The sequence below is a fragment of the Elephas maximus genome, chromosome 12 (genome assembly GCF_024166365.1).
Source record: "Elephas maximus indicus isolate mEleMax1 chromosome 12, mEleMax1 primary haplotype, whole genome shotgun sequence".
NCBI classification, from domain to species: Eukaryota; Metazoa; Chordata; class Mammalia; order Proboscidea; family Elephantidae; genus Elephas; species Elephas maximus.
This window is the reverse complement of record NC_064830.1, coordinates 20333282-20359235: the sequence shown is the minus strand read 5'-3', so window position 1 is coordinate 20359235 and position 25954 is coordinate 20333282. Positions and strand designations below refer to the sequence as shown.

The 25954-nt window shown below is 39.2% G+C and overlaps 1 protein-coding gene across 3 annotated transcripts in view; it reads left to right on the top strand.

Annotated features, from left to right (window-relative positions):
• The first annotated feature begins 11114 nt into the window (after nt 1-11114).
• Nucleotides 11115-25954, top strand: part of NOL10 (nucleolar protein 10) — a 115414-nt gene continuing 100574 nt past the window's right edge. Inside the window, exons 1-7 of one of the 3 annotated variants that reach the window (XM_049902713.1) lie at nt 11115-11288; nt 14212-14257; nt 16200-16298; nt 21179-21256; nt 22672-22709; nt 23911-24047; nt 25728-25793. In XM_049902713.1, coding sequence (XP_049758670.1) covers nt 11223-11288; nt 14212-14257; nt 16200-16298; nt 21179-21256; nt 22672-22709; nt 23911-24047; nt 25728-25793 — 530 coding nt within the window. In that variant the 5' untranslated portion in view covers nt 11115-11222. Of the gene's footprint in view, nt 11289-14211; nt 14258-16199; nt 16299-18184; nt 18645-21178; nt 21257-22671; nt 22710-23910; nt 24048-25727; nt 25794-25954 lie in introns of those variants that run through there. The other 2 variants (XM_049902715.1, XM_049902714.1) reach the window with 2 other exon arrangements.

The following is a 25954-nucleotide window of genomic DNA, read 5'->3' as shown; positions in this document are numbered from 1 at the left end:
CCAAAGCGAGTCTTCACAATAGCTTAACGCTAACCCTGCCTACTCGTTCCACTGCCAGAACACGGCTAGCGCAAGGCAGTTCTCCGGGGGAAAACTGCCCTTCGTGAAGGGCAGTTTGCCAAGCTCATTGTGGGAAAGCGAAACCAAAGGACGGTTTTCTCCTTCTAACTGGTTTCGTCAGAGGAATGGGTCAAGTCACAGTGTTCTTTCTCTCACGGAGATGCACACAATCTGATGTTGCCTCTGAGCTCCGTGCTTTGCAAATACTGAAAGTGACATACATTCATGTGGGGAAACACATGGCTTTGCTAGGATTTCTCTAGGCAAAGTGTTTTCCCTGGGCCTCACTCTACCAACAGTATCTCGTCAGGGCAACACTGCATAGGATTTACTCTGCCAGGAGAGAGTTGCTGCTTTGTAGTTTGAGCTGGGGAACCTTGCTTTCGCAAGTGCGAATTGATCGAATTCAGGCAGAACACATAACACGAAAAGGCCTTTTCCCCCTATGTGCTTTCCCAATCTCTTCAAGCTAAAACTATGTCGTTGCTCCTCTGGAAGGATACGTGCACCGCGAGGTAGTTTTTCAGAAGAAACCTAGCGTTTGCAGGAGCAAATGAGGAATTCATTGCAGGAAAGAGGAAGGAAAGAAAGTTTCTCTCCTTCTGCCTGCTTTCCTCAGAGGACTGGATGAAGTCAGGGAGTTCTCCCTTTCACTGAGAAACGTGCAGGCTGCTGTTGCCTGTGCGCTCTCTTCTTTGGAAAAGAGTCTGCAGTTCCACACTTGGAACCGTGAAAAGCCCCCGGGGTCTGTTAAGATTTCCCCAGGCGCTTTGTTTTCCCTGGGCCAAAGCGAGCCTTCACAATAGCTTAACGCTAACCCTGCCTACTCGTTCCACTGCCAGAACACGGCTAGCGCAAGGCAGTTCTCCGGGGGAAAACTGCCCTTCGCGAAGGGCAGTTTGCCGAGCTCATTGTGGGAAAGCGAAACCAAAGGACGGTTTTCTCCTTCTAACTGGTTTCGTCAGAGGAATGGGTCAAGTCACAGTGTTCTTTCTCTCACGGAGATGCACACAATCTGATGTTGCCTCTGAGCTCCGTGCTTTGCAAATACTGAAAGTGACATACATTCATGTGGGGAAACACATGGCTTTGCTAGGATTTCTCTAGGCAAATTGTTTTCCCTGGGCCTCACTCTACCAGCAGTATCTCGTCAGGGCAACACTGCACAGGATTTACTCTGCCAGGAGAGAGTTGCTGCTTTGTAGTTTGTGCTAGGAAACCTTGTTTTGGCAAGTGCGAATTGACCGATTTCAGGCAGAACACAGAACACGAAAAGGCCTTTTCTCCCTGGGTGCTTTCCCAATCTCTTCAAGCTAAAACTATGTCGTTGCTCCTCTGGAAGGATACGTGCACCGCGAGGTAGTTTTTCAGAAGAAGCCTTGATTTGCAAGAGCAAATGAGGAATTCATTGCAGGAAAGAGGAAGGAAAGAAAGTTTCTCTCCTTCTGCCTGCTTTGCTCAGAGGACTGGATGAAGTCAGGGAGTTCTCCCTTTCACTGAGAAACGTGTAGGCTGCTGTTGCGTGTGCCCCGTCTTCTTTGGAAAAGACTCTGCGGTTCCACACTTTGAACCGTGGAAAGGCACCGGGGTCTGTTAAGATATCCCCAGGCACTTTGTTTTCCCTGGGCCAAAGCGAGCCTTCACAATAGCTTAACGCTAACACTGCCTACTCGTTCCACTGTCGGAACACGGCTACCGCAAGGCAGTTCTAAGTCAAATATATGTATGTGTGTATATATATATATATATACCCTCATACACATAGTTGCCATCTAGCTGAGTCCAACTCATGAAGTCCCTCGATGGTGCTATTGGTTAAGCGCTCTACTACTAACCCAAAAATTTGGTGGTTAGAAGCCAGCCAAAGGAACCTAGGAATAAATGCCTGGAGGTCTACTTCTGAAAGGTCATAGCCTTGAAAACCCTCTGGATCAGTTCTACTCTGCACACAAGAGGTCACTACAAGGTAGGCAGAGGGACGGTGTAGTATGCACCCAGAAGAGCAGGTGGAAAATCATGAAGGAGGTGAGAGAGGCTCTCTTATGTCCCCAAGCTACAAGAATTTCAGTATTTTTGGAGAGTGTAGGGAATGAGCGACAGGAGGCTGGGGGGTGGGGAAAGAGACGGCAGCTTCAGGTACTGAGGCTAGGAAAGCATGAAGGGGCCAGGTGCTGAAGGGCCTAGAGCCAGCAAAGACGTTCAGTTTCCTTTCTCTTCTGCTTTGGGAGAGTTGAACAGTTTTGGGTTGAAATGTGACATAATCATACACGCCTCTTAGAAGATCACCTTGTGTTTTGGGAAAGACAGATTTGAGGCAGGGAGGCCAGTAAAAAGAATTGCAATGGGCCAGGTGGGAAAGGATGAGTGTTGGAACTCCTTGTGGCCATGGGGACAGAGAACTAATAAGACACTTGAGAGATGGAATCAATATAATTTGAAGATTGATTGGCTGAGGAGGTAAAGAATAGGGAGAGAAATTTTGAATGTTGCTTGAAGGTTTCTGGGATGGCAACAATTACCAGAACATTTAAGGTTATTTGAGACCTATCAGAACTATTTTTTTTTCCTTAAATAGTTTTTAATGTTTTGGTTCCTGGAAGTAAATAATAATAACTAATATTTACGTAATGCTTGCTATGTAAGGCACTATTGTAAGTGCTTTATAACCAAAAAAAAAAAAAAAACCAAACCCGTTGCCATCGAGTCAATTCCAACTCATAGCAACCCTATAGGACAGAGTAGAATTGCCCCATAGAGTTTCCAGGGAGTACCTGGTGGATTCAAACTGCCGAACTTTTGGTTAGCAGGCGTAGCTCTTAACCACTATGCCATCAGGGTTTCCAAGTGATTATAGGTACTGCATTTTATTGATTCAGGAATTGAAAGAATACCAACTGAGATATTTCAACAAATGGGTGCAATGCTGGAAGTACTCATTTGTCTATGCCAAAAAATTTGGAAGACAACTACTTGGCCAACTGACTGGGAGAGACCTGTATTTGTGTCCATTCCAAAAAGAGGTGATCCAACAGAATGCAGGAGTTATCGAACAATATCACCAGTATTTTTTTTATCACTAGTATCATTCAATTAAAATTTTGCTGAAGATAATTCAAAAACATTTGCAGCTGTACATTAACAGGGAGCTGCCAGAAATTCAAGAGGACAGAAAATGAGGAATATCATTGCAGATGTCAGATGAATCTTGGCTGAAAGCAGAGAATACCAGAAAGATGTTTACTTGTGTTTTATCGACTGTACAATGGTATTCGACTCTGTGGATCATAACAAATTATAGATAACATTGCGAAGAATGGGAATTCCAGAACACTTAATTGTGCTCATGTGGAACCGGTGCATAGACCAAAAGGCAGTCGTTCGAACAGAATAAGGAGATACTGTGTGGTCAAAATAGGAAACGTGCACATCAGCCTTGTATCTTTTCACGGTACTTATTCAATCTGTATGCTGAGCAAATAATCTGAGAAGATGGACTATATGAAGATGAACATGGCATCAGGATTGGTGGAAGACTCGTTAACAACCTGCGTTATGCAAATGACACAACCTTGCTTGCTGAAAGTGAAGAGGACTTGAAGCACTTACTGAGGAAGATCAAAGACTACAGCCTTCAGTATGGATTACACCTCAACATAAAAAGAAAAATCCTCACAACTGGACCAATAAGCAACATCATGATAAATGGAGAAAAGATTGAAGTTGTCGAGGATTTCATTTTACTTGGATCCTCGTTCAACACCCATGGAAGCAGCAGTCGAGAAATCAAATGACATAGTGCTTTGGGCAAATCTGCTGCAAAAGACTTCTTTAAAGTGTTCAAAAGTCAAGATGTCACTTTGAGGACTAAGGTGTGCCTAACTCAAACCATGGTATTTTCAATCGCCTCATATGCATGTGAAAGATGGACACTGAATAAAGAAGACCGAAGAAGAGCTGATGTTTTTGAATTATGGCGTTGCAAAGAATATTGAATATGCTGTGGACTGCCATAAGTATAGCCAGAATGCTCCTTAGGAGAGAGGATGGCGAGACTTTGTCTCATGTGCTTTGGAAACACTTTATCAGGAGGGACCAATTAGTTGCTGGAGAAGGACATCTCACTTGATAAAGTAGAGGGTCAGCAAAAAAAGAGGAAGACTGTGAGCAAGATGGATTGACACAGTGGCTGCAAAAAATAGACTCCAACACAGCAATGATTGTGAGGATGGTGCACGACCAGGCAGTGTTTCACTCTGTTGTATGTAGGGTCTCTATGAGTCAGAACCAACTCCATGGCACCTAACAGCAACAGTAACATTCTAAGTGCTTTATATCTACTGCATTTTATTGAATATAAAAGTCCACTAACCGTAAGATACACCATTACTTCATGTACCACTAGAGAGAAAAACACCGTCAATTAAGCTATGATGTATAAAATGCATCCTGATTTCAGGGTGTTACAGTTATGGTATTGACTTATTTTATCTTCACAGCAACCTTCTGAGGTAGGTTATATTATCACCCTCACTTTATAGATGAGAAACTGTGGCAGTCAGAGGTTAGGTTAAATTGCTTGCTTAAGGCTATATGCAGGTAGCAAGTGGATGAGCCAGGATTTGGACCCAGGCTGGTGGCATAATGGTTGAGCACTAGGCTGCTGGCTGAAAGGTTGGCTGTTAGAACCTACCATCTACTCCGAGGGAGAAAGATGTGGCAATCTGCTTCCATAAAGATTACAGCCTTGGAAACCCTATGGGGCAGATCTACTCTCTCCTATAGGGTTGCTATGAGATGGAATTGACTCAATGAGTGTGGCTCTGGAGTCTATGTTCTTAAACCAATAACCCACTGTTGTCAAGTCAATTCTGACTCACAGGGACCGTACAGGACAGAGTAGAACTGCCCCACAGGTTTTCCAAGATTGTAACTCTTTACGGAGGCAGACTGCTACATCTTTCTACTGCAGAGCAGCTGGTGGGTTCGAACAGCTAATTAGCTCCTATGTTATACCTCCTACGGACTGAATGCTTGTGTTAGCTATGATATCAGAAACACTGAAGAAATTGTACCTGCTTTGTAGCTTGGTGCTCAACCACCTAGAGCAAAGTGGGTGGAGCCCTTAGGCCAATGACTGAGGAGGGAGCTATCCTGGGACTGAGGAACAAGAATGCCTGGTTCTATCTCACGGAAAACATCTTGTTCCCTTGCACATGGTTCCCGACTCTAAGACTGCCACATTTTTGTTGGAGAGATGGATGTATAAATGGACATATTTGAAACAGTAAGGACTCATTAGGCACAGAGCTACATTGTTTCAAATATTACCTATGGCCAAAATGTACAGAACAAAGAATTATGATTTTGGACCACGATGAGGAATGATTAACTCATTGATTCATCTTTATCAGGAAATATTAACTGACAGTGTACTATATACAAGGAGCCCTGGTGGCACAGTGGTTAAGCACTCAGCTGCTAACTGAAAGGTTGACAGTTTGAATCTGGCAGCTGCTCTGAGGGTAAAGATGTGGCAGCCTGCCTCCGTAAAGATTTACGGCCTTGTAAAAACCCTATGGGGCAGTTCTACTCTGTCCTACAGGGTCGCTATGAGTCAGAATCAACTAGACACCAATAGATTTGGTTTGGTTTTTGGTACTATATAGTAGGCACTGGGTCAGGTCCAGGGAACATAGACCATGAATAAGGCCTAGTCCTCTCTGGGGGAAGGGGGAGAGTGTCAGACAAGTAAATTACAATCCGCAAAGATAGTTGCCATAGATTTGCCTCAAAATTAATAAAGAAATAAAGGGATAAAGAAAATAACGAAGTGAAGAACATGTTAAATGGAGCTCATTCCAAGTTTAACAAAGGAAGTTTTATGGGTTCTAAAAAAAAGGTCATTTTAATTGGCCTTGAGGTGGTGTGGTGACTAAAGGAAATTATAGTGTCTGAATAAACTGTCGCTTGTGCCTTTGTTAGTGGCCATTGAGTCAGCTTAGAGTCATGGTGACCTTACGTATAAAAGAATGAAGCGTTGCCAGGTCCTGTGCCATCTTCATAATCGTTGGTATGTTTGAGTCCATTGTGAATATAGCGTGTCAATTCATCTCATTGGGGGTTTTCCTCATTTTCCCTGAACCTCTACTTTACCAAACATAATGTCCTTTTCTAGCAATTGGTCTTTCCTGATGACCTGCCCAAAGTAAGTGACTCAGTCTCTCCACAGTTACTGCCAAGGAACATTTCTGGTTATATTTCTTCTAAGACTGATTTGTTTGTTCTTTTGGCAGTCCGCAGCATAGTCAATATTCTTTGCCAATGCTACAGTTCAAACGCGTTAGCTTTTCTGTCTTTCTCGTTATCCAATTTTCACATGCGTATGAGGCGATTGAAAATACCATGGCTTGGGTCAGAAAAGACCATTACACTCAAGTTCATTACTATTGTACTCGGAGGATGTTTTAAATTACTGTGTAATTTGATGATAAAAAATCTATTGGTTAGGAAAAAAAACGAACTATGTAATACCATAAAGGTATTTATATAGTACAGTGGAAGCACAGGAGAATGAGTAAAATAGTCAAAAGGTGAATTTTGAGGAGCTGGTGGTATTTGGATATATTGGGATTGAGAGGGCATTCTAGAGTCAAGATCAATATAATAGTGAAATCCATTCTAATTAAACAGAAAGCAAATCTAGAGAGAGTGGGAAACAGGATTGACTGAAATAAAGCAAAAATAGTCTAGCACCCTTAAAGTCAGGAATAGGATATATCTGTATATCTACTTTTTATAGCCCTTAATGAGTGACCGATACTCAGAATTCTAAGTGTTTTACAATTAATAAACTTTTATGATGTATTCTTGCAAGCAAGAGAGTAATGAAAGTAATGTATAAAATTATTCAAGATTTCTTTAAACTAATCCTGTGTATTTTGGGAAATAAGCATTTTCTATTCTTATGACTTCTTTAAAAAAGGCCTGTTTTATTACCATCATGAAGCCCATGATCTTTCTACTGTGGCACATTGCCTCCCCAAGGAAGATGGCGGTACTGCATATTTCCTCAAAGGAAGTCTCAGGAAGAAGGCAGATTTAGACTAAGACTTTGAGGATAGTTGTAATAAAAACAAAATTGCTAAGCTCAGCAGTCTTTGCCCCCACCATGACCTAATATAGACTGTTGCTCAGAACAATCCGTCTTAGTTACTTGTATACAGATCTGGGTACTCTAGATTACTCTCGAAAATTGTTGATGGTTAAGGTTACATGTCAACATGGCTAGGCCATATTTCTTATTGGTTTGGCAGATGTTATGTAATCATCCTCCATTTTATGATCTGATGTGAGCAGCTAATCAGTTGACAGGGGAGTTTCCTTAGGGATGTGGCCTGCATCAAATATATATGGATGTTCTGGGAAAGCTCGCCTTTTCTGGGTCCTGCATTCAACTTGTCATCCTCTGATCTCTGGTTCTTTGGACATGCGCCAGCAGCCTGTGGTCTGACCTGCAGATTTTGAGTCATCAGCCCCTGTGACCACGTGAGTCAGGAGAAGCTTCCAGCTTGGCGCCTAACGCACTGATTTGTGACTTGGCTTGCCAGCCTCCACAACTGTGTGAAATAAATCTCTATATATTTATAAGGATCCCTGGTAGTGCAGTGGTTAAAGCACTCAGGGGCTAACCGAAAGGTGGGCGCTTTGAACATACCAGCTACTCTCTGGGAGAAAGATTTGGCAGTCTGCTTTCATAAAGATGTACAGCCTTGGAAACCCTATGGGGCTGTTCTCCACCGTCCCATAGGGTCACTATGAGTCGGAATTGACTTGATGGCAGTGGGTTTGGTATATGTATTTATATATATATGCTTCATTGGGTGTGCTCCTCTAGAGAACCCAGCCTTAGACAATGATGTTTAATACTGGCACTCAGCAACAATGACAACAGTATACATAAAGCAAGCAGTTGTGAAAATAGAGCTAAAAAGTATAAGAAACCCTTAACAGAAGTTAATGGTTGTCTAGGCCTGGGGGCAGGGGGTGAAGTGACTGCTAATGGGGTCTGGATTTCTTTTTGAGGCGATACATATGTTTTAAAACTGATTGTAGCAATGGTTGCACAATTCTGTGAAGATACTAAAAACCATTGAATTGTACACTTTAGATGGGTAACTTTATGATAATAAATTACGTCTCAGTAAAACCCAAACCCAAACCCACTGCTGTCGAGTCAATTCCAACCCATAGCGACCCTATAGGACAGAGTAGAACTGCCCCATAGAGTTTCCAAGGAGCGCCTGGCAGATTCAAACTGCTGACGCTTTGGTTAGCAGCCATACCACTTAACCACTACGCCACCAGGGTTTCCATATCTCAATAAATCTGTTAAAAAAGGAAACACTAAATATAAATATAAAAAATATATATTTATTTACTATATAGCATTTATTTTGTTTTAATTTACAAACACTTATATGGTACTTTGTTCCCTGGACTGAGTTCCAAACACTTCACAAATGTGAATGTATTTAATGCTTGTAATAATTTTATGAAGTGGATACTATTGTCATCCCCATTTTAGAGATGAAGAAACTGAGGCACAGAAAGGTTAAATAACTTACCTAAGTTCATTCAGTTAAAAATGGCAGTCAGCAGTAATGAAGTCATTCCTGATGTTCACCCTTCAGCCAAAGATTAGACAGGTCCATAAAACAAAACAAGACTGAATGGGCACACCAGCCCAGGGACAAGGACAAGAAGGCAGGAGGGGACAGGAGAGCTGGTAATGGGGAACCTAAGGTTGAGAAGGGGAGAGCGTTGACACGTCATGGGGTTGCCAACCAATGTCACAAAACAATATGTATATGAAGTGTTTAATGAGAAGCTAATTTGCTCTGTAAACCTTCATCTAAAGTACAATTAAAAAAAAAATGGTCCCACCAGAACATTTAATGGTGGTGGTTGAACAATTGATGAACATAATTAATGTCACTGAACTGTAAATGTGAAGATTGTAGAAATGACAAAGGTTTTGTTACCTATGTATTTACAATAAAAAAAGATTATAATTATATTTTTTTAAAAGTGGTAGGATTTGAACCCTGACAGCCTGGGTCCAAACTCTGTGATTTTCAGCACTATATTATGCTGCTTTCCCTATGATATTTCTTATTTGTTTTTCTCAACTATAATTTTAAGATACCCAATGCAGAAAATTTGAAAATTAGTTCAGGGAGAACTTTGAATCTGAAAACAGAGTTCATGAATTGTATTTATTTACATTGCTAAATGTAAATATTTTGCAATGCTTAACATAGGCCAGGCAGTGTTCTGGGTACTGGGGTTGGGGTGAATGGGAAGAAGGGTTTATTTTTCTTGTTGTTAGTTGCTGTCAATTTTGACTTATGGAGACCCCTTGTGTCCTGAGTGAATTGCTCTATAGGGTTTTCAAGGCTGTGATCTTTAGGAAGCAGATTGCTAGGCATGTTTTCCCAGGCACCTCTGGTGGGTTCGAACTGCCAGCCTTTCAGCCAATAGGCAAGAACTTAAACATTTGTGCCACCCAGGAACTCCATGGGAAGGGTAGCGAATATAAACACAAATAACACAGTCCATGAAGAACTCTCAGCCCAATTTAGATAAAACATGGTATTGGTATTTGTTAACCAGGATTTGAAAGTCTCTAAAATTTTCTGGGAAAGGGAGTGAAACGATCACACTTTTGTTTTAGAAAGATGACTTCCATGGCAGTAGAAGGATGTATATATTAAAGCAAAGAAGGAAAGTAGGGAGATAATCTAAAAATGTGATAACCTAAAAATGAATGAACATCTGAATTTAGACAAGAGGAACAGCAAGAGTTAGTAAGAAATATTTAGTAATTAGAAATGAGGAGGTTTAGAGACTGAATGTGGGGGCCAGAAATACAAATGGTTTGAAGCTCCTTCTGAGGCTCCTAGCCTGGATGACTGTGAAGACAGTGATGCTATTAACCAAGATAAAGAACACAGGTGAATATTGAGAGCAGCTCAGTTAAGGACTTCAGTTGTGAACATGCTAAGTCTGAGGGCTGACAAAACACCATGTGGTGATAATTGAATAGGCAATAAGAAACTGGGATTTGGAGGCCAGGGAAGTCTTTCTTTCTTTTTTAAATAAAATGACCCTAGAAATTCCTTTTGATTTGAGGCTTTACATATGAAGTTATTTGAAGCAATCCCACTGTGGCCTAAAGTGAGAGCTGAATTAACCAGGCAACATATGATAGTAGGACCACCAGTACATGTTGGGACACTAGCTTCTTATTTGGCTGTTTTCTCCAATCTGTGATTTGGAAGAATAAAACATCGCTTAATAGGGTAAGTGTGTATCCAATTTCAACAAGACAGGTATTGATGCACAGAATTCTCAAGTCCTCAGACGCAGGCAAACGTAAGGTGGTTCTCCACATACTGGAATTCTACAACGAAAGGCTATGATGACTTTCTGAAAACGATGCTGAGGGGCTGTGTCTGTCCTTACTGTCACATACTCATCCGCAAGAAGGTCAGGTTCAAATCCACTTCTTTCCTGATATTCATCCCCTCCTTTTTATTAACCAAAATTTTAGTTTGCTTTCTATTTTATTTCCCTCATTAGTGGATCAATGTCGAACAGGGCCAGAAGAAAATAACTCGTCTAATACACCATTTTTAAAAGGGCATTTATTTCTAATAATCAGTGCAGGAGAAAATAATACACTGCTACTCTGAATCTGCCCGCACGCCGGCCACCTTCGCCGGCTCGGTTCAGTGACCGAGATCACAAAGCCTCTCGTCACTCCTGGCAGCACAGCCACACGTCCGTCCGCCATTTCAGACTCGGCAGCGACCTTAAGATCGATTTCTGCCGCTCAGGATTTTATCACTTTCTGTGTCACTGCAGCCACCAGACCCTGCCGCCTCTCCCAAACCTCAGTCTCCTCCGGGTTACCTCCCTTCACCAATTCAACTCTCTTCCCGGAACACGTGCGCTTTCTGGCGCCCGGAAGTGCGTCATCAGAGAACGCCAGCTGCCGCACGCTGCGGGGCCGTACCGTGGAGGCTCTGCGGTTTTCTCTGAGTCCACCTAGGGAAGAGCGGCCCGAACACGGCCAGGGGTGGCCGCATCTCGGCGCCGCAATGCAGGTCTCTAGCCTGAACGAAGTGAAGATTTACAGTCTCAGCTGCGGCAAGTCCCTTCCTGAGGTGAGTCACATCAGGCCCCCCGGCCCAGTCGAACTCTTCCGGGGTTCTACCCGCAGGGCAGTCGCTTCTCTCCTCAGCCGGGTCTCTCGCCTCTGTTTTATCTGGGCCCTGACCGGCCGCTGATTCGGGGAAGCCCAGAGGCGAGTGATGTTACCCGGGTGTGCTGATCTGCAGGGGAAAACGAGGACCTTACGGTCACCGCGCCAGAAACTGGACTGAGAGGTGGTCAGGGTCGATCGGCTTTGCTTGGACTCTTACAAAGTTCTATAAAACAAAGGATGCGTCCCGTTGGGCTTCTCTGCATGTTAACAGCCGCTGTCACATCGAGAAGAAAAACGTGGATAGTTTGGTTGACGGACATTTCTGTCAGCATCCTCACCATTTTAATGCCCGCTTATCAGATATTTGTTGAATTCCTACTATATGCCAGATAGTAGGGATACAACAGTGAACAAGAGAAATGCACCTGTAGAATTTATGGTGTAGAGAATTTACGGTGGGACTTGCTGAACCCAGCTTGATTCCATAGAATCTTAGAGCAGTAGAACTGGAAAGGGCTTGGAAAATCAGTAAGTACTAATCCTTGCTGAGATCCAGAGAAGGAAAGGGTGACTTAACCAGGGTCACACATCTAGGATCTGAAGCTTGTTTTTTATTTCTTACAAATAGTCATCAAACCTCTGCCCCAGCACTTCCAGTAAAAGGAAACTACTTTTTTGAGGGAGGGCATGTCCATTTTGAGTCTCTGTACATGTTAGGGAAACCCTGGTGGCGTAGTGGTTAAGTGTCAGGGCTGCTAACCAAAAGGTCGGCAGTTCGAATCCACCAGACTCTCCTGGGAAACTCTATGGGGGCAGTTCTACTCTGTCCTATAGGGTGACTATGAGTTGGAATTGACTCTACCACAACGGGTTTGTTTGTTTGTTTTGGTACATGTTAGAATGTTGTTTTAAAATATGCCACTTTTTGGTATGGTGGCTCAAATGGTTGAATGCTGAGCTACTAGCTGAAAGTTGATAGTTGGAATCCATCCAGAGAGTCCTCGGAAGAAAGGCCTATAATCTGCTTATGAATGGTCACAGCCATGAAAACCCTGTGGAGTATGGTTTACTCTGCAATCCAGAGGGTCATCATGAGTCAAAAATGACTGGATGGCAACTGCTTTGGTTTTCTGGTTTACTGTTCATCTGAATCCTGCCCTTGGAAAACATAAATATAGCACTATGCTTGGGGGCCACTTTAAAGCATGAAATTAACAAAGGTACAGAAAATGTGAAAAAACATAGCACTAAATAGACAACGAAAAGGATACGTGTTTACAATATAGGAGCTGAAACAAGACCTCAGCCAGGAACACATATGATAAGTAATTCAAATTTTTGTCCTTCTGTGTATATCCACGAATGACCACAAAAGTGCTGCAAGTGTATGATTTTGGGATTACAAATACATTTTACCAAACAGGCGAATTTGTAAATATGGAATCTGCAAAAAATGAGAAACCTCTTCAAATGTAGACTCTGTCACAGGCATCATACTCAGGGTCTCGAATGGTGTGACCAACCAAAACCCACTGCCGTCGAGTTGATTCTGACTCATAATCAACCCCACAGAGTTTCCAAGGTTGTAAATCTCTATGGAAGCAGACTGCCACATCTTTCTCCCTTGGAGTGGTCAGTGGTTTTGAACAGCTGACTTTCAGTTAATAGGGCTCCTTCATATATCTCATTAGAGCTATAAATTGGGTTTGTGCTTTTAGAAATGACGTCTTGTAATTTTCTTACATTTTTTTCAATTCCTTTAGAGCAGGGTTTGTTAACTTTAGCACTGTCGACATTTTGGGCTGGAAAATTCTTTGTTTGGGGGCTGTCTTGTGTATTGTGGGATGTTTGTTAGTATTCCTGACCTCTACCCACTTTTTTTTTACCCACTAGGTGGGAAACATAGTGGTTAAGAACTATGGCTGCTAAGCAAAAGGTCCTTGGAAGCCCAACAGGGCAATTCTACGCTGAGCTATAGGGTCGCTGTGAGTCTGAGTTGGCTCGATGGCAACAGGTTTGGTTTTTGTTTGGCACCCACTAGATGCCAGTAGCCTACTCTCCCAGTTGTGACAACTAAGTATGTCTTCAGAAATTGCTAAATGTTTTCTGGGGGGCAAAATCACCCCTGGTTGAGAACCACAGCTTTAGGGTGATCATAATTGTTCAGTGCTTCGTAATTGGCACCTGTTCATGCAGTAGAATTATGCAGCTAGCTAAAAAGACTAACTTTAATTACAGAACAAAATCTGGTATCAGTGAATGACCTAAAAAGTATCATTTCTTTATTATCATGTATCAGTTATTTGGTCAGTTATTTATTTAGTTGTGTTCTTTTTAAAAACATATTTCTATAAGAAATGGTCTCTGCTTAATATTTTGCTTTTTAAAATTTCACTTAAAATGATGAAACTAGTCCTTGTATTAGTTAGAATCCATAACATTTGAGGATAGCAGCTTTCCCTTAGATTAATTAGATGAATTAAGTTTTCTGTTGTGTAAAACACAGTAATTCTAAAAACTTATTATCTAATATATATAAGTATATACCAGAAAAACCCCACAAAAACCCAGGATTTATTAACAGTAGGTGGCGTAGTGGTTAAGTGCTATGGCTGCTAGCCAAAGGGTCGGCAGTTCAAATCCGCCAGGCACTCCTTGGAAACTCTATGGGGCAGTTCTACTCTGTCCTGTATGAGTCGGAATCAACTTGACGGCACTGGGTTTGGTTTTGGTTCAGGATTAGGGTTACAGAATATTTCTGCTTTCTTTGTTAAACTTCCCTGTAAGGTTTGATGTTTTTAATACAAGCATGTATTATTTTTGCAAGCAGAAGAGCAATTTAGGTAAATTTGTTTTCAAAGAAAGTCTCCATTTTCTTTCAGTGGCTTTCTGACAGGAAGAAGAGAGCACTGCAGAAGAAAGATGTTGGTGAGTATACATTATTTTTTCTCACTGTAGCTGCATCAGTGATCTGTTGTATAATACTTTCCCTCATTTATTGTTATCAGATTAAGTGAAGGCTTATGAAAATGCATTGGATTAATGTAGTGAAAAATAAACTTTTATTTTGCCTTTTTCCTTCTTAAGAAACCTTTTGTTGTTGATGATATGTTCCCGGTGGGTGTGGGGTTTGAATTATTCTGATACTGTTTCATGGATGATAGCGGAAGACACAGGCTCATGGGCCAGGACAAGGGACTTTATTACTCGCAACACGGCAAATAGCATGAAAATCGGCATATTTGTGTGAGTTTGCCTTGTTCTTAAGTCCCAGAGAGGCAACGTAGTACGGCCCAGATGGACGCTGCCCATGCAGTGGGTTAGCATTGTAGCGGAGAAGCATTTAGCTTGGGAGGTGCACTGCTTTGATTGCAAGCAGTAAGCCAGTGCTCTTTATCCGTAGGGGGAATGCGTCCTCATTTTTTGAGGTTACCAGCTGCATAGATAACCCTGAGGAATGACTCAGATTAAAGAGTGCCAAGGGCCGTGCAGCCTTGCCATACCCAGCAAGATGTGTAGAAACAAGGGTCACAAGAGGGACCGTGTCTCTTAACAGTTCCATAATTGCTCTGTTGTTTAGTGTAAAATCTTATTCCATTAGTTAAACCCATTTGTCAGTTTTTGAGATATAGAGGCAATGCCCACCCACTACCCACTGCTGTCGAGAGACGATGAGCATTTTCTTTTTGGACATAGTGGTTTTATGTACAGGAATGTGAACATGATCATTGCAGGTTTTGGTTTTTTAAGTTATGGCAGCAGGGAAAGTAGGAATAGAAAATAAAAATTTTTAACAAATCATCTTAGTAGACAAATTTCCATTAATTTTCTCCATTATAGCTTGTCATATATGAAAGATGTTGTATTTTCCCATGCGTTTTATTTATTTATTTTCTAAAAGTTATGTACCTAAGATATTGAAGGGGTTTCTGGATATGAAGAATTCCCCAGGTCAAGCATGTTGGAAAAGTAGGCTTTATATAATACTAAATTTGGAAAATTAAAATTTTAAATTGAGGGAAAGCAAAAGTTGCTGATTTACTAATGTTTACTGATTCTGATTTGATCTGACAGTCCCAGCATCCTAGTGTGTAACCAGGCACACTAATTCAGATTATTTAAGGGGAAAAAAAATGTTCAATTAATATTTCTTCTAACCCAGCTCAAAACTCATATGTGTCTCGCGAATTGAGTGGGTCACATCTCATAACTGGGTTTAATAAACGAGGTGGTGAATGTGCCCTGGGGTGGCAAACTGTCTTTGCAGGAGGTACGTTGTTATGGTATTAACTTGAAAGAATCCACACGGTGATGATCTGTTAGAGGAAGGAACTGGTTTTTGTGAAGATTAGTTTTTTGGTTATAGAGATTCCACTAAGTCTTCCTCCAGTATGGTACACATAGTGGTGCCAGTAAACGCAAAAGTCAACTTGGTAGCAGTTTCTTATGTAATCTTAAAATTTTGGCCGTTTAAACCTGTTAGTATTTAGGAGAAAAAAATTATAAGCTTTTTCCTAGCCATAATTGAGTGACGATAGCGGTTTAATGTTTATTTCAGCTCCCCCTTTATTCATGTCTTCAAACTGGATACTCGATATACTATTGTGGATGTTTTTCTTTTCAATTAATGATGATACTTTTTTTTTTTCTTGAAAAGTGAATATAAAGTATGTAGCTTATAGAAATAATGTATGAGCTAAGGAAGAAACTGCTCTTTAATGGGTCAGCCTGTATTGATGTCCTTTTCCCAGACTTGGAAGCATTGGGAATTTTTGTTTTACCTGTTTGTAGTTGCTATGACTGCTTTGCACACTTTGATCTCATATGATACAGACTAGACACATGTTTTGTTTGTTATATTTCTTTGTAGATGTTCGTAGGAGAATTGAACTTATTCAGGATTTTGAGATGCCTACTGTTTGTACCACTATTAAGGTGTCAAAAGATGGACAGTATATTTTAGCAACTGGTAAGTAATCTTTTTGGTATTATATATATACATTTTATAGCAGGACATGCTATGGTGGGAAAGGGCACTTTTTTTTTTTTACCCTAACATTTTATTATAAAATATTTCAAACGTAGAGAAATACTGAAAAATTATATAGTAAACACCCATCTATCTACTGCCTGGATTCCACAATAAATATTTTGCTGTATTTGCTTTATCATGTATTTGCCTATCCATCTCCCTATATACCCATCATTCAATTTCGTTTTTTGATGCATGTCAAAGCTAGTTGTAGGTATCAGTATACTTCTGTAAATATCTCAGCATGTATATCACTTACTAGAGTTTAATGTTTATTTACGGCCTTTGGTTTTTTAATTAAAATTTACTTATCATGAAATGCATAGATATTAAACGTACTATTTGATGAGTATTGACAAATGTATACACCTGTAACCTAAACTTCTATCAAGATACAGAACATCCCCGTTACCCTAGAAAATGCCCTCATGCTGCTTGCTCAATCAGTCCCCGCTCCCACCCATACAGAAGCCACCAGTGCTCTGATTTTTTTCCACCCCAGACAAGTTGAGCCTGTTTTACAACTTTATATCAATACAGACATGTACTATGTATTGTTTTTGTGTAAGACTTCTTTGTTTTTGAAACTCATTTATGTTGTTCCAGGTATCAGTAGTTTGTTCTTTTTTGTTACCAAATAGTATTCTGTTATATGACTGTACCACAGGTTGCTTATTCATTCTCCAGCTGATGGATAGGTGGGCTAGTTTTATTTTTTGGTTGTTATTAATAAAGCATCGTGAACAGTCTTGTACAAGTCTTTTTTTGGTGGACATCTGCTTTCATGTTTTATACACACATGCTTTCATTTGTCTTTGGTAAATACTACGAGTGGAATTGCTGGGCCACAGGGTAGGTGTGTGTTTAGTTTTATAAGCAACTGCCAGACCTTTTCTCAAAGTGATCGTACCATTTTATGCTCCCCTCAGCAATGAGTTAAAGTTCCAGGAAAGATCACTTTTAACGTAATGATTTTAAATATCATGTACTAATATTTTTTCTGTCACTAGGATTTTACATTTTTTTCATTATCACTATCAAAAAGCCATGAAATACAGAAACTTTTTATGTGTTAAAATTTAGAACAATATCATCCAACCTTTTTGTCTGTGATTTCACTGTGCATGTCCTGTGTGCTATCCATACATGTTTTCTCTGGTTTAATAGCCCCCATCTCCACCTCTTTTCCAGCCCCTTTCATATTAGATAGAATGTTGTCTACATACTCAAGCCACTCCCTTTTGTTCTGTATTAGGATGTCTCAGTATTAATGCTGTCCATATCTCTTAGCCTGCAATTTTATATTCAGAAACTGGTAGAAAGAATTGAGGAAATCCAAGATATGCGAATGCAGTAAAGACCTCTTGAGGACTGGAAGGAATTTAGGAATTTAATTTGTTTTCTTCATCTTACTGATCCAGAGATATTAAGTGATTTGCTAAGCTCCCAGATCTAGTACTTAATAGAACAAAAGTACAGATTAAATAAGAAGGTAAATGTCTGCTAAAATTACACTTTTAATTATGACATCATCCTCTACTCCCAGGCAAAATTAATTGCTTTCCATCTCAATCAGAACCTTTTTTATTTTTCTCTTTAAAAGAATATTAAATAATACATGAAATGTGGCTAGTGTGAGGAACTAAATTTTTTGTTTTAACTTAAAGAGCACACATGACTTGTGGCTACTGTATTGGACAACACAGTGCTCAAGCCCAGAGTCCCTCTGGTTCACCTTTTCTGTTGTTGTTGTTAGGTGCCTTCGAGCTGGTTCCAACTCAGAGACTCTATGCACAATAGAATGAAACACTGCCCGGTCCTGAGCCATCCTCACAATTGTTATGCTTGAGCTCATTGTTGCAGCCACTGTGTCAGTCCACCTTGTTAAGGGTCTTCCTCTTTTCCACTGACCCTGCACTCTGCACTCTGCCAAGCATGATGTCCTTCTTGAGGGACTGATCTCTGAAATTTGCTGTCAAACGTTGAGCAGCTAAAGCAAAAGGAAGAATTGATGAAGTAAAAGAACTGAACAGAAAATTGCAAAGGGCGGCTCAAGAAGACAGTATTATAATGACACGTGCAAAGAGCTGGAAATGGAAAAGCAAAAGGGAAGAACACGCTTGGCATTCCTCAAGCTGAAAGAACTGAAGAAAAAATTCAAGCCTCGAGTTGCAATAGTGAAGGATTCTATGGAAAAAATATTAGACGACGCAGGAAGCATCAAAAGAAGATGGAAGGAATACACTGAGTCACCTTTTCTAGAGAGTCCTTTTTCTGGTATTGGTAAGGGACGTGGACTTGAAGTTGTCACTTGTTTATTTAATTCAATAGAGGTTCTTCTTTTTTGATCTCTGTCCCTACCTCTGTTACCTTCAGTGTTTTTTAGGCCCTGTGGCTAAAATAAAAGTTGAATTAGATATGAGCCAGCCCCGGAAGGAATTTTAGTCTAGTTGGCGAAATAGACTATCCGGGGAAGTGAGCCAAGGGGATGTGCTAAGTATTGAGGTGTTATTGAACTAACCAGCCCCTAGCTTTGGAAGCATTAGGATTATGATCTTGCCAGATTCAAATCTGTTCTTAGGGCGTTGTTAGTCTTTATTGGTACTTGTGGGTAAAAGAGCAAGCAAAATGGAAGGGCTACTTTTTTTTCTATTTATGTTTTTCATCAAAATTTTTTTTTTCTGATGGTCAGAGTAATACATGTCAGCCTTTTTAACATTACAGAAATGCAGAAAAAAGACCCAAAAACAAACATAAAAAAAGGAAGTGAAGGTTCTGTGTATTATTAACAGCTTTTCAAATCTTTATATAGCATACACAAAGAGACACACAGATGCATGTATAAATATACTAAAATTAACATCATACAACAGAGGACTCTTAGTATATCTACTGTTTTTTGTTTTATTTTATTTTTTAACTTCCCTTTTTGAATGAGCTCTTGGGCTTTGATTCGTCCCAGTAAACAGGATTCTTTTCTGTTTTTTAATATCTTTATTGGTTTTAAAAATTAACCTATTTCTTTTCCTGATTGCAAACATGAGAAACTTAAATAAAAAATATTAAGAAATACACGGCATGTAATCGGAATGTCCATGAAATTACACTTCACAGAGAGAAACAATCATGGTGAAGTTAGTGCTTTTCCCACCAACTCTTTTCTTTTTCTTAATATTTTATTGTGGTTTTGGAGAAAATTTACATAGCATATTAGGTTCTCACTTAACAATTTCTGTACGTATTTATTATTCAGCAACATTGGCTGCACTTTTCACAGTGTGTCAGCATTCTTACTGTTTCTGTTCTGGTTGCTGTGTTTCCATCAATCTAGCTTCTTTGTCCCCCTTACCTTCTCATCTTTGGTCTAGGGTAACTGTTGACCCTTAGGTCTTATTTAGATGATTGTTTAGAGGGGCACGGTACTTACTGGTGATATCTTTTATTTTACGAGCCACTCCGTCTTTTGGCTATAGGTGACCTCCGGGAATGGTTTGAGTTCCAACATTAGAGTGTATCCTAGGGCAGTAGTCTGGGGAGTTCGTCTGGTCTCTCCCAGTCCGGTAAGTCTGCCCTTTTTTAGGAATTTGAATTTTGTTCTACATTTTTCCTCCATTCTGCCTGGGACCACCTATTGTGTCCCTGGTCGGAATGGTCAGTGGTGGTATCAGGGCATCTAGTTGTTCTGGTCTCAAGGTCGGTGAGGCTGTGGTTTGTGTAGACCGTTATTAGTCCTGTAGACTAGTTTCTTCTTTGAGCCTTTGGATTCCTTCTTTGTCTTTTGCTCCAGATGTGTAGAGACCAATAGTCATATCTTAGATGGCCTCTCACAAGCTTTTAAGACCCCAAACACTACTCCTCAAACTCTTTTCCAGACAAAATACTAACGTTATTGTTTAGTTTTACAAAAGTAGGATAATATCTGCACCATTTTGCAGTATTCACTTGCTCACTCATGCTCTCTCTGTATTCTCTGTTACTTTGTAATACATTTTGGGCAGCTTTTCATGTCACTAGTAAGTCTGCCTCATCCTCTTTGTGGACCATGTCATGTTCCATTGTGTGGGTTTTCCGTTGTTTATTTTAATCATTTCCCTATTACTGGACATTTTATTTGCATTCAGTTTTTCGACCATTTATACACAGTGCTGTAGCAAACAGTCATGTCTAGTATAGTTGGTGGGTGTATTTCCTTGAGATAAATTTGTTATTAGTTAAAATACAGAGTCAAGATGTATAAACGTTATATATCTTATAAATATTGCCAGATTGTTCTCCAGAGACACTGTATCAATTTATACTAACCAACGGTGTATGAGAATGCCCATTTTTCAGCACCCTTCCAACACCTGGGCCCTGGTGGCACAGTGGTTAAGCGTTTGGCTGCTAACCAAAAGGTCGGCAGTTTGAATTTACCAGCCACTCCTTGGAAAAACCCTGTGGGGCAGTTCTACGCTGTCCTATACGGTTGCTATGAGTTGGAATCCACTTGACAGCAGTGGGTTTACCAACAGCAAATTTTAAGTATCGCTTTAATCTTCATCATTTAGATAGACAAAAAATTTGTTTTAATGTTCTTTTGTTAGATTACTAGCGAGTAAGTATTTACATTTCATTTTCTATGACTTGCTTGCTTATATCCACTGTTCGTTTTCTCTGTGGGGTATTTGGAAGGCGCTGCTTTTAAATCTTTTTCTTTTGATACAGCTATAATCAATCCTGCCTAGCTCTGAAGAAAAAGTGTACTCCACATATATGCAGGATATTGTCAATGAAAAGCGTGTTTTTTCTGTTTTTACAGCAAATTATTTTTTTTATAGGAACATATAAACCTCGGGTTCGATGTTACGACACCTACCAGTTATCCTTGAAGTTTGAAAGGTGTTTAGATTCAGAAGGTGAGTAAGAGGTTAGATTTGAGTTCATGAAAATAGCTTTTTGCTTAAAAATTATGGTAAATATATATGTAACAAAACATTTGCTGTTTCAACATCTTTTCCACGTCCAATTCAATGACATCAGTTACGTTCATCATGTTGTTCAGCCATCACCACTGTTTCTAAATTTTTCCATCATGAAAATAGCTTTTTTAATTTGGCTGCTTTTCTGCGTTTAAAATGGGAATGGATGGTGTATTAGTTGCCTATTGCTGTGTAAAAAATTACCACAAACTTTGTGGCTTAGAGAAATATCATTTATTAGTTCACAACCCTATAGGTCATAATTCCACATGGACCCTATGCTCAAGGTGTCAGGTGGGCTGGATCCTTACCTGAAGGCTCTGGAAAAGAATCTGCTTCCAGATTTGTTCAGGTTGTTGGGCAGAATTCGGTTCCTTTTGGCTATAGGATTGGAGTCCCTGTTTCCTTGCTGGCTGTCTGCTGATGGTCACTCTCAGCTTCTAGAGGCCCCCAGCGTTCTTTGTCACATGGCTCCCTCCATCTTCCAGCCAGCAGCTAATAGCTGATTGGGTCCTTCTGCTTCAAATCTCTCTGACTTCCCCTTTTGCAGCCAGCCCTAGAAAACTCTGCCTTTAAAGGGTTCATGTGACTAGGGTAAGCCTACTCTGCTAATCTTTCTTTTGTCATAATGTAATATAATCATGGGAGTGGTATCTCATCATGTCCGTAGGTTTTACTCACATTCTCAGAGGAGGTGATTATAGAAGGGTGAAGGTCATTAAGGGTCATTTTTAGGATCCTCTCAAACACCGATGGCAAGCTACAATGGGAAATTTAAATTATTTTTATCATTTGGTCTAGTGTTTGGGATTGAGGGAAAAGAAGTTAGTAGGATATGAGTTCTGTAAGATAATAAACATCTCCTGTTTTACCCTTTGCTTTTTGAAAACAATGGAAACCCTGTGGACTGCTAATGACAACTGTTTTAGCTCTTTGTCTTTTTTAGCAGGTATAATTGGATTAAAAATTACCGTTACCTCTTTTTTAAATAGTTTTTTAATTTATATTTGAAGGTCTTAAAAATTATTTTATCTTAAATACCTTAGGAAAACAGAAGAATTTAAAAGTCATTACATTTTGTGAATTTACCTATTTTGTAATTGGCTTTTGTTCTGCAGAGAAGCTAGTTGATCTGTACCGAGAAATAGTAAAGCCTTTAATTTTCGACCTGGTGTTTTGGGGACAGTATAATATGGAAATTGAATTCTTGTTATTTAGGGACAAAAGAGGAAAAAAAGCAGTATTTGTGAATAATTTATGTGTTGAATTAGAATCCTTAGTATGAAGTTTGCATTTTCATTAAAAACTTTTTGTCGATAATTGCATTTTTCTCACTATTTCTTGTTTTTCAGTTGTCACCTTTGAAATTTTATCTGATGACTATTCCAAGGTACATTTGATAGCATTGATTTGTTTCTGCAGTAGTCAAGAAATGAATAAACGGGATTGTATTTTTGTAATGCTCCCATTGTTAAATTAAAGATGGTGGTATAGTAAAATATAACCAAACATTTTCTGCTAATATATTTTTTAGTTGGTTCCATGTATGATACTCAGTATCCTTTAAAACAACAGCATCGAGATACCCTTTAGATAGCCTAATATTGGTATTAGGTTTTCATGTTGTATGTGAAGCCCTATCTGTAGTTTTAAGAGTCGGTAGCAGCCATCTTTTTTAAACCATTTTGTATTCTAGATTTGTGGTTCTGATTATTGCATTAAAAATAGACTTACCTGCCAGGTTGCTTTCATATTCTTATTAAAATGTGTAAAGTAAAATCGTAATGTTATATGTTTAATTTTCTTAACTCTGTAAATGATGATGGCATATTCTAAAACCGTTCAAGACACAGCTAAATAGATCTCTCTTTTCTTGGTACTATTACTTTCAGATTTTATGGTCATTTTCAGTAGGTACAAGATTCTCATTAAAGTCCTTACTCAATTTTAAATTAAAATTTTTTATTAATGTTAAATGTCATCTTAAAAACAAATTGAATTTTCCTAGTTGGCTAAATATGTATTGTTATGGCTTTATATGTTGTTTTCAGTTCTGGAAACTATGGGGTACAGTTTATCCTTTTGCGTCTGGTAGCCTTTTTTCATTTGTTTTGGACCATGTGATTTTATAGTACATTTCCTCAAAATATTGTTAAATTTGCTTTTAAATACCATCTGGAGATTTTTAAGATACTTTTGTAATACATTGGAGTTAAGTTTATACAAGGAACTTATCAAACCCTATGTGGTCATTGTGGGGTTAGTGAAATGTGTACCTAAGTGAATTAGAAATTACTCATTGAAGTTACTATGCAGTGCTCCACTTTACAAAATGCTGGTGCCAGATAAATGAAGGACATGTATTTTAAGATTTTCATTTCAAAATTTAGGCTTGCAGAAAACCTGTGCAAGATGGCACTAAGAATCCAATGGGAAGGTAGATAGTGTGTGTGTATGTGTTTAGCGGGGGAGAGAGAGAGATCAAGATTTTTTTTTTTTTTTTTTTTGGTTTGTTCAGATTTAATGGTAATGTTAAGGTAAACACTTTACCTGGAAATCTAAGCAAACCGATTCTCTTCTTTCTTTTTCAGATTGTCTTCTTACATAATGATAGATACATTGAATTTCACTCCCAACAAGGTTTTTACTACAAAACCAGAATACCAAAGTTCGGGAGAGATTTCTCTTACCACTATCCATCCTGTGACTTGTACTTCGTTGGTGCAAGGTATTGGATTTAATCACTCATTGTTTTCTTCTTTCTACCTCCGAAAACAATTTCTGTTTCTAAAATTTCTTCTGTATTTTATCTATTTAAATAACTTGCTTTTTGAAAAAAAATTCAAAAGTGATATACACTATTGTAAAAAAAAAAAACCTTAGAAATCAGGGGCAAACAAACAAAAAAAACAAACACAGAGAACAAACTTATTGCTTTCATATTGATATGTATTATTTATGATGTAAGGATCCTGGGTGGTGCAGTGGCTAAAGCAATCGACGGCTAACCAAAAGGTCAGGGGTTCGAAACCACCAGCAGCCCTGTAGAAGAAAGATGTGACAGTCTGCTTCTGTAGAGGTTTATAGCCTCAGAAACCCTATGGGGTTGCTCTGGTCGAAATTGACTTGATAGTGGGGTTTTTTTTATTATAATGTACTGTTTAATACCTGATGTTTCACTTAATAAAAGATTTTCTTTTAATGTTATCTATGGTAGTTCATGTCCCAGTACTTAAAGCAGGAAATACTGGTGGGAAATATGCAAGCCTGTTTAATATAGCCCAGTTGCCCCAATTTTTTAGACACAGTATTGTTTTAATTTTTTCCCCCAGTTTTCTGTTTATCTCCAAATGCTAGTAGTGCCTGCTTTAAATTTGTTTTAACATCAGTGATGTGTTTATATCTGAACCAGTTTGTGATTAATGCCTTATGTGCTTATGGACTCTGGTTAAAAAAAAAAAATGGGGGGAGGGGTCTGAAGAACAATAAGCCATGATCCCTGCCTTTAGCTTGCTGAAAGAGTATAGTTCTGAAGTGACTGGCTTGTTTAGGAGTTAAGTCCTTGACTTCTGTTAGCCTTGTGTGCTGAATCTGGGGATAGAGGCATAGATAACCAACCCCGTTGTTGTCGAGTTGATTCCAACTCTTAGTGACTGTACAGGATGGAGTAGAACTGCCCCATAGGGTTTCCAAAGCTATAAATCTTTACAGAAGCAGACTGCCACATCTTTCTCCCATTGAGTAGCTGGTGGATTTGAACTGCTGACCGTTTGATTAGCAGCTGAGTGCTTAACCACTGCATCACCAGGACTCCTAGGTAACTTAATTGGGGGCAGTATTGTTGATGAAGCCAGTTTCATTTCCCTATTGCATGGTATTTTAAAACTTTCTATTCTTAATTGTTCTCCTTTTTGATTCTAGAAATAATGTGCTCATTTTAGAAAACTGGGAAAACACAAAAAGGCATAAAGAAGAAAAAAACCATATTTATACCACCCAGAGAAATATTATACTAATAATACCTTTATTAGCGTTTTCCTGTATTTCTAGTCTTATATACATACATAAAAAGTTGCCATAGATTTATTATATGTACTTTTGGATCATGTATTTTTTTTTTTTTCTACTTGCTGTTATAGTGCATATTCTCCATGTTACTTGTAAGTAATATTCTACTTCATGACTTCGTATTTCCTTGGCATGTGGTTGGTTTAAGTCACTTTTATCTATGAATGCATTCATAAATTCATGAATAAGGATTCTTTTTGTTAGGTTTAGAATCTGTATTTGTATCACTTTTACAGAGGGAATTAATGCTTTATGAATGAATTGGTGCTTTATTTATATTTACTTTAAGAAAAGTGCATTGTAGTTTGCCAGATTTTTAACTTTCTTTATTACTTCATAGCTCGGAAGTTTATAGATTAAATCTAGAGCAAGGACGGTACCTGAATCCTCTACAAACTGATGCTGCGTGAGTGTTTTTAATAACGTTGCCATGTTTTTGACCAGGAGATGGAGCTAGATCTCACCTTGTTATCAGATAACCTGGAACAGTCTGTGTAAGCAGAATTCTGGGCAACATAGAAGTAGCACCATTAAGTTACTTATTAGTTTTATGACTTTTTAAAAGTT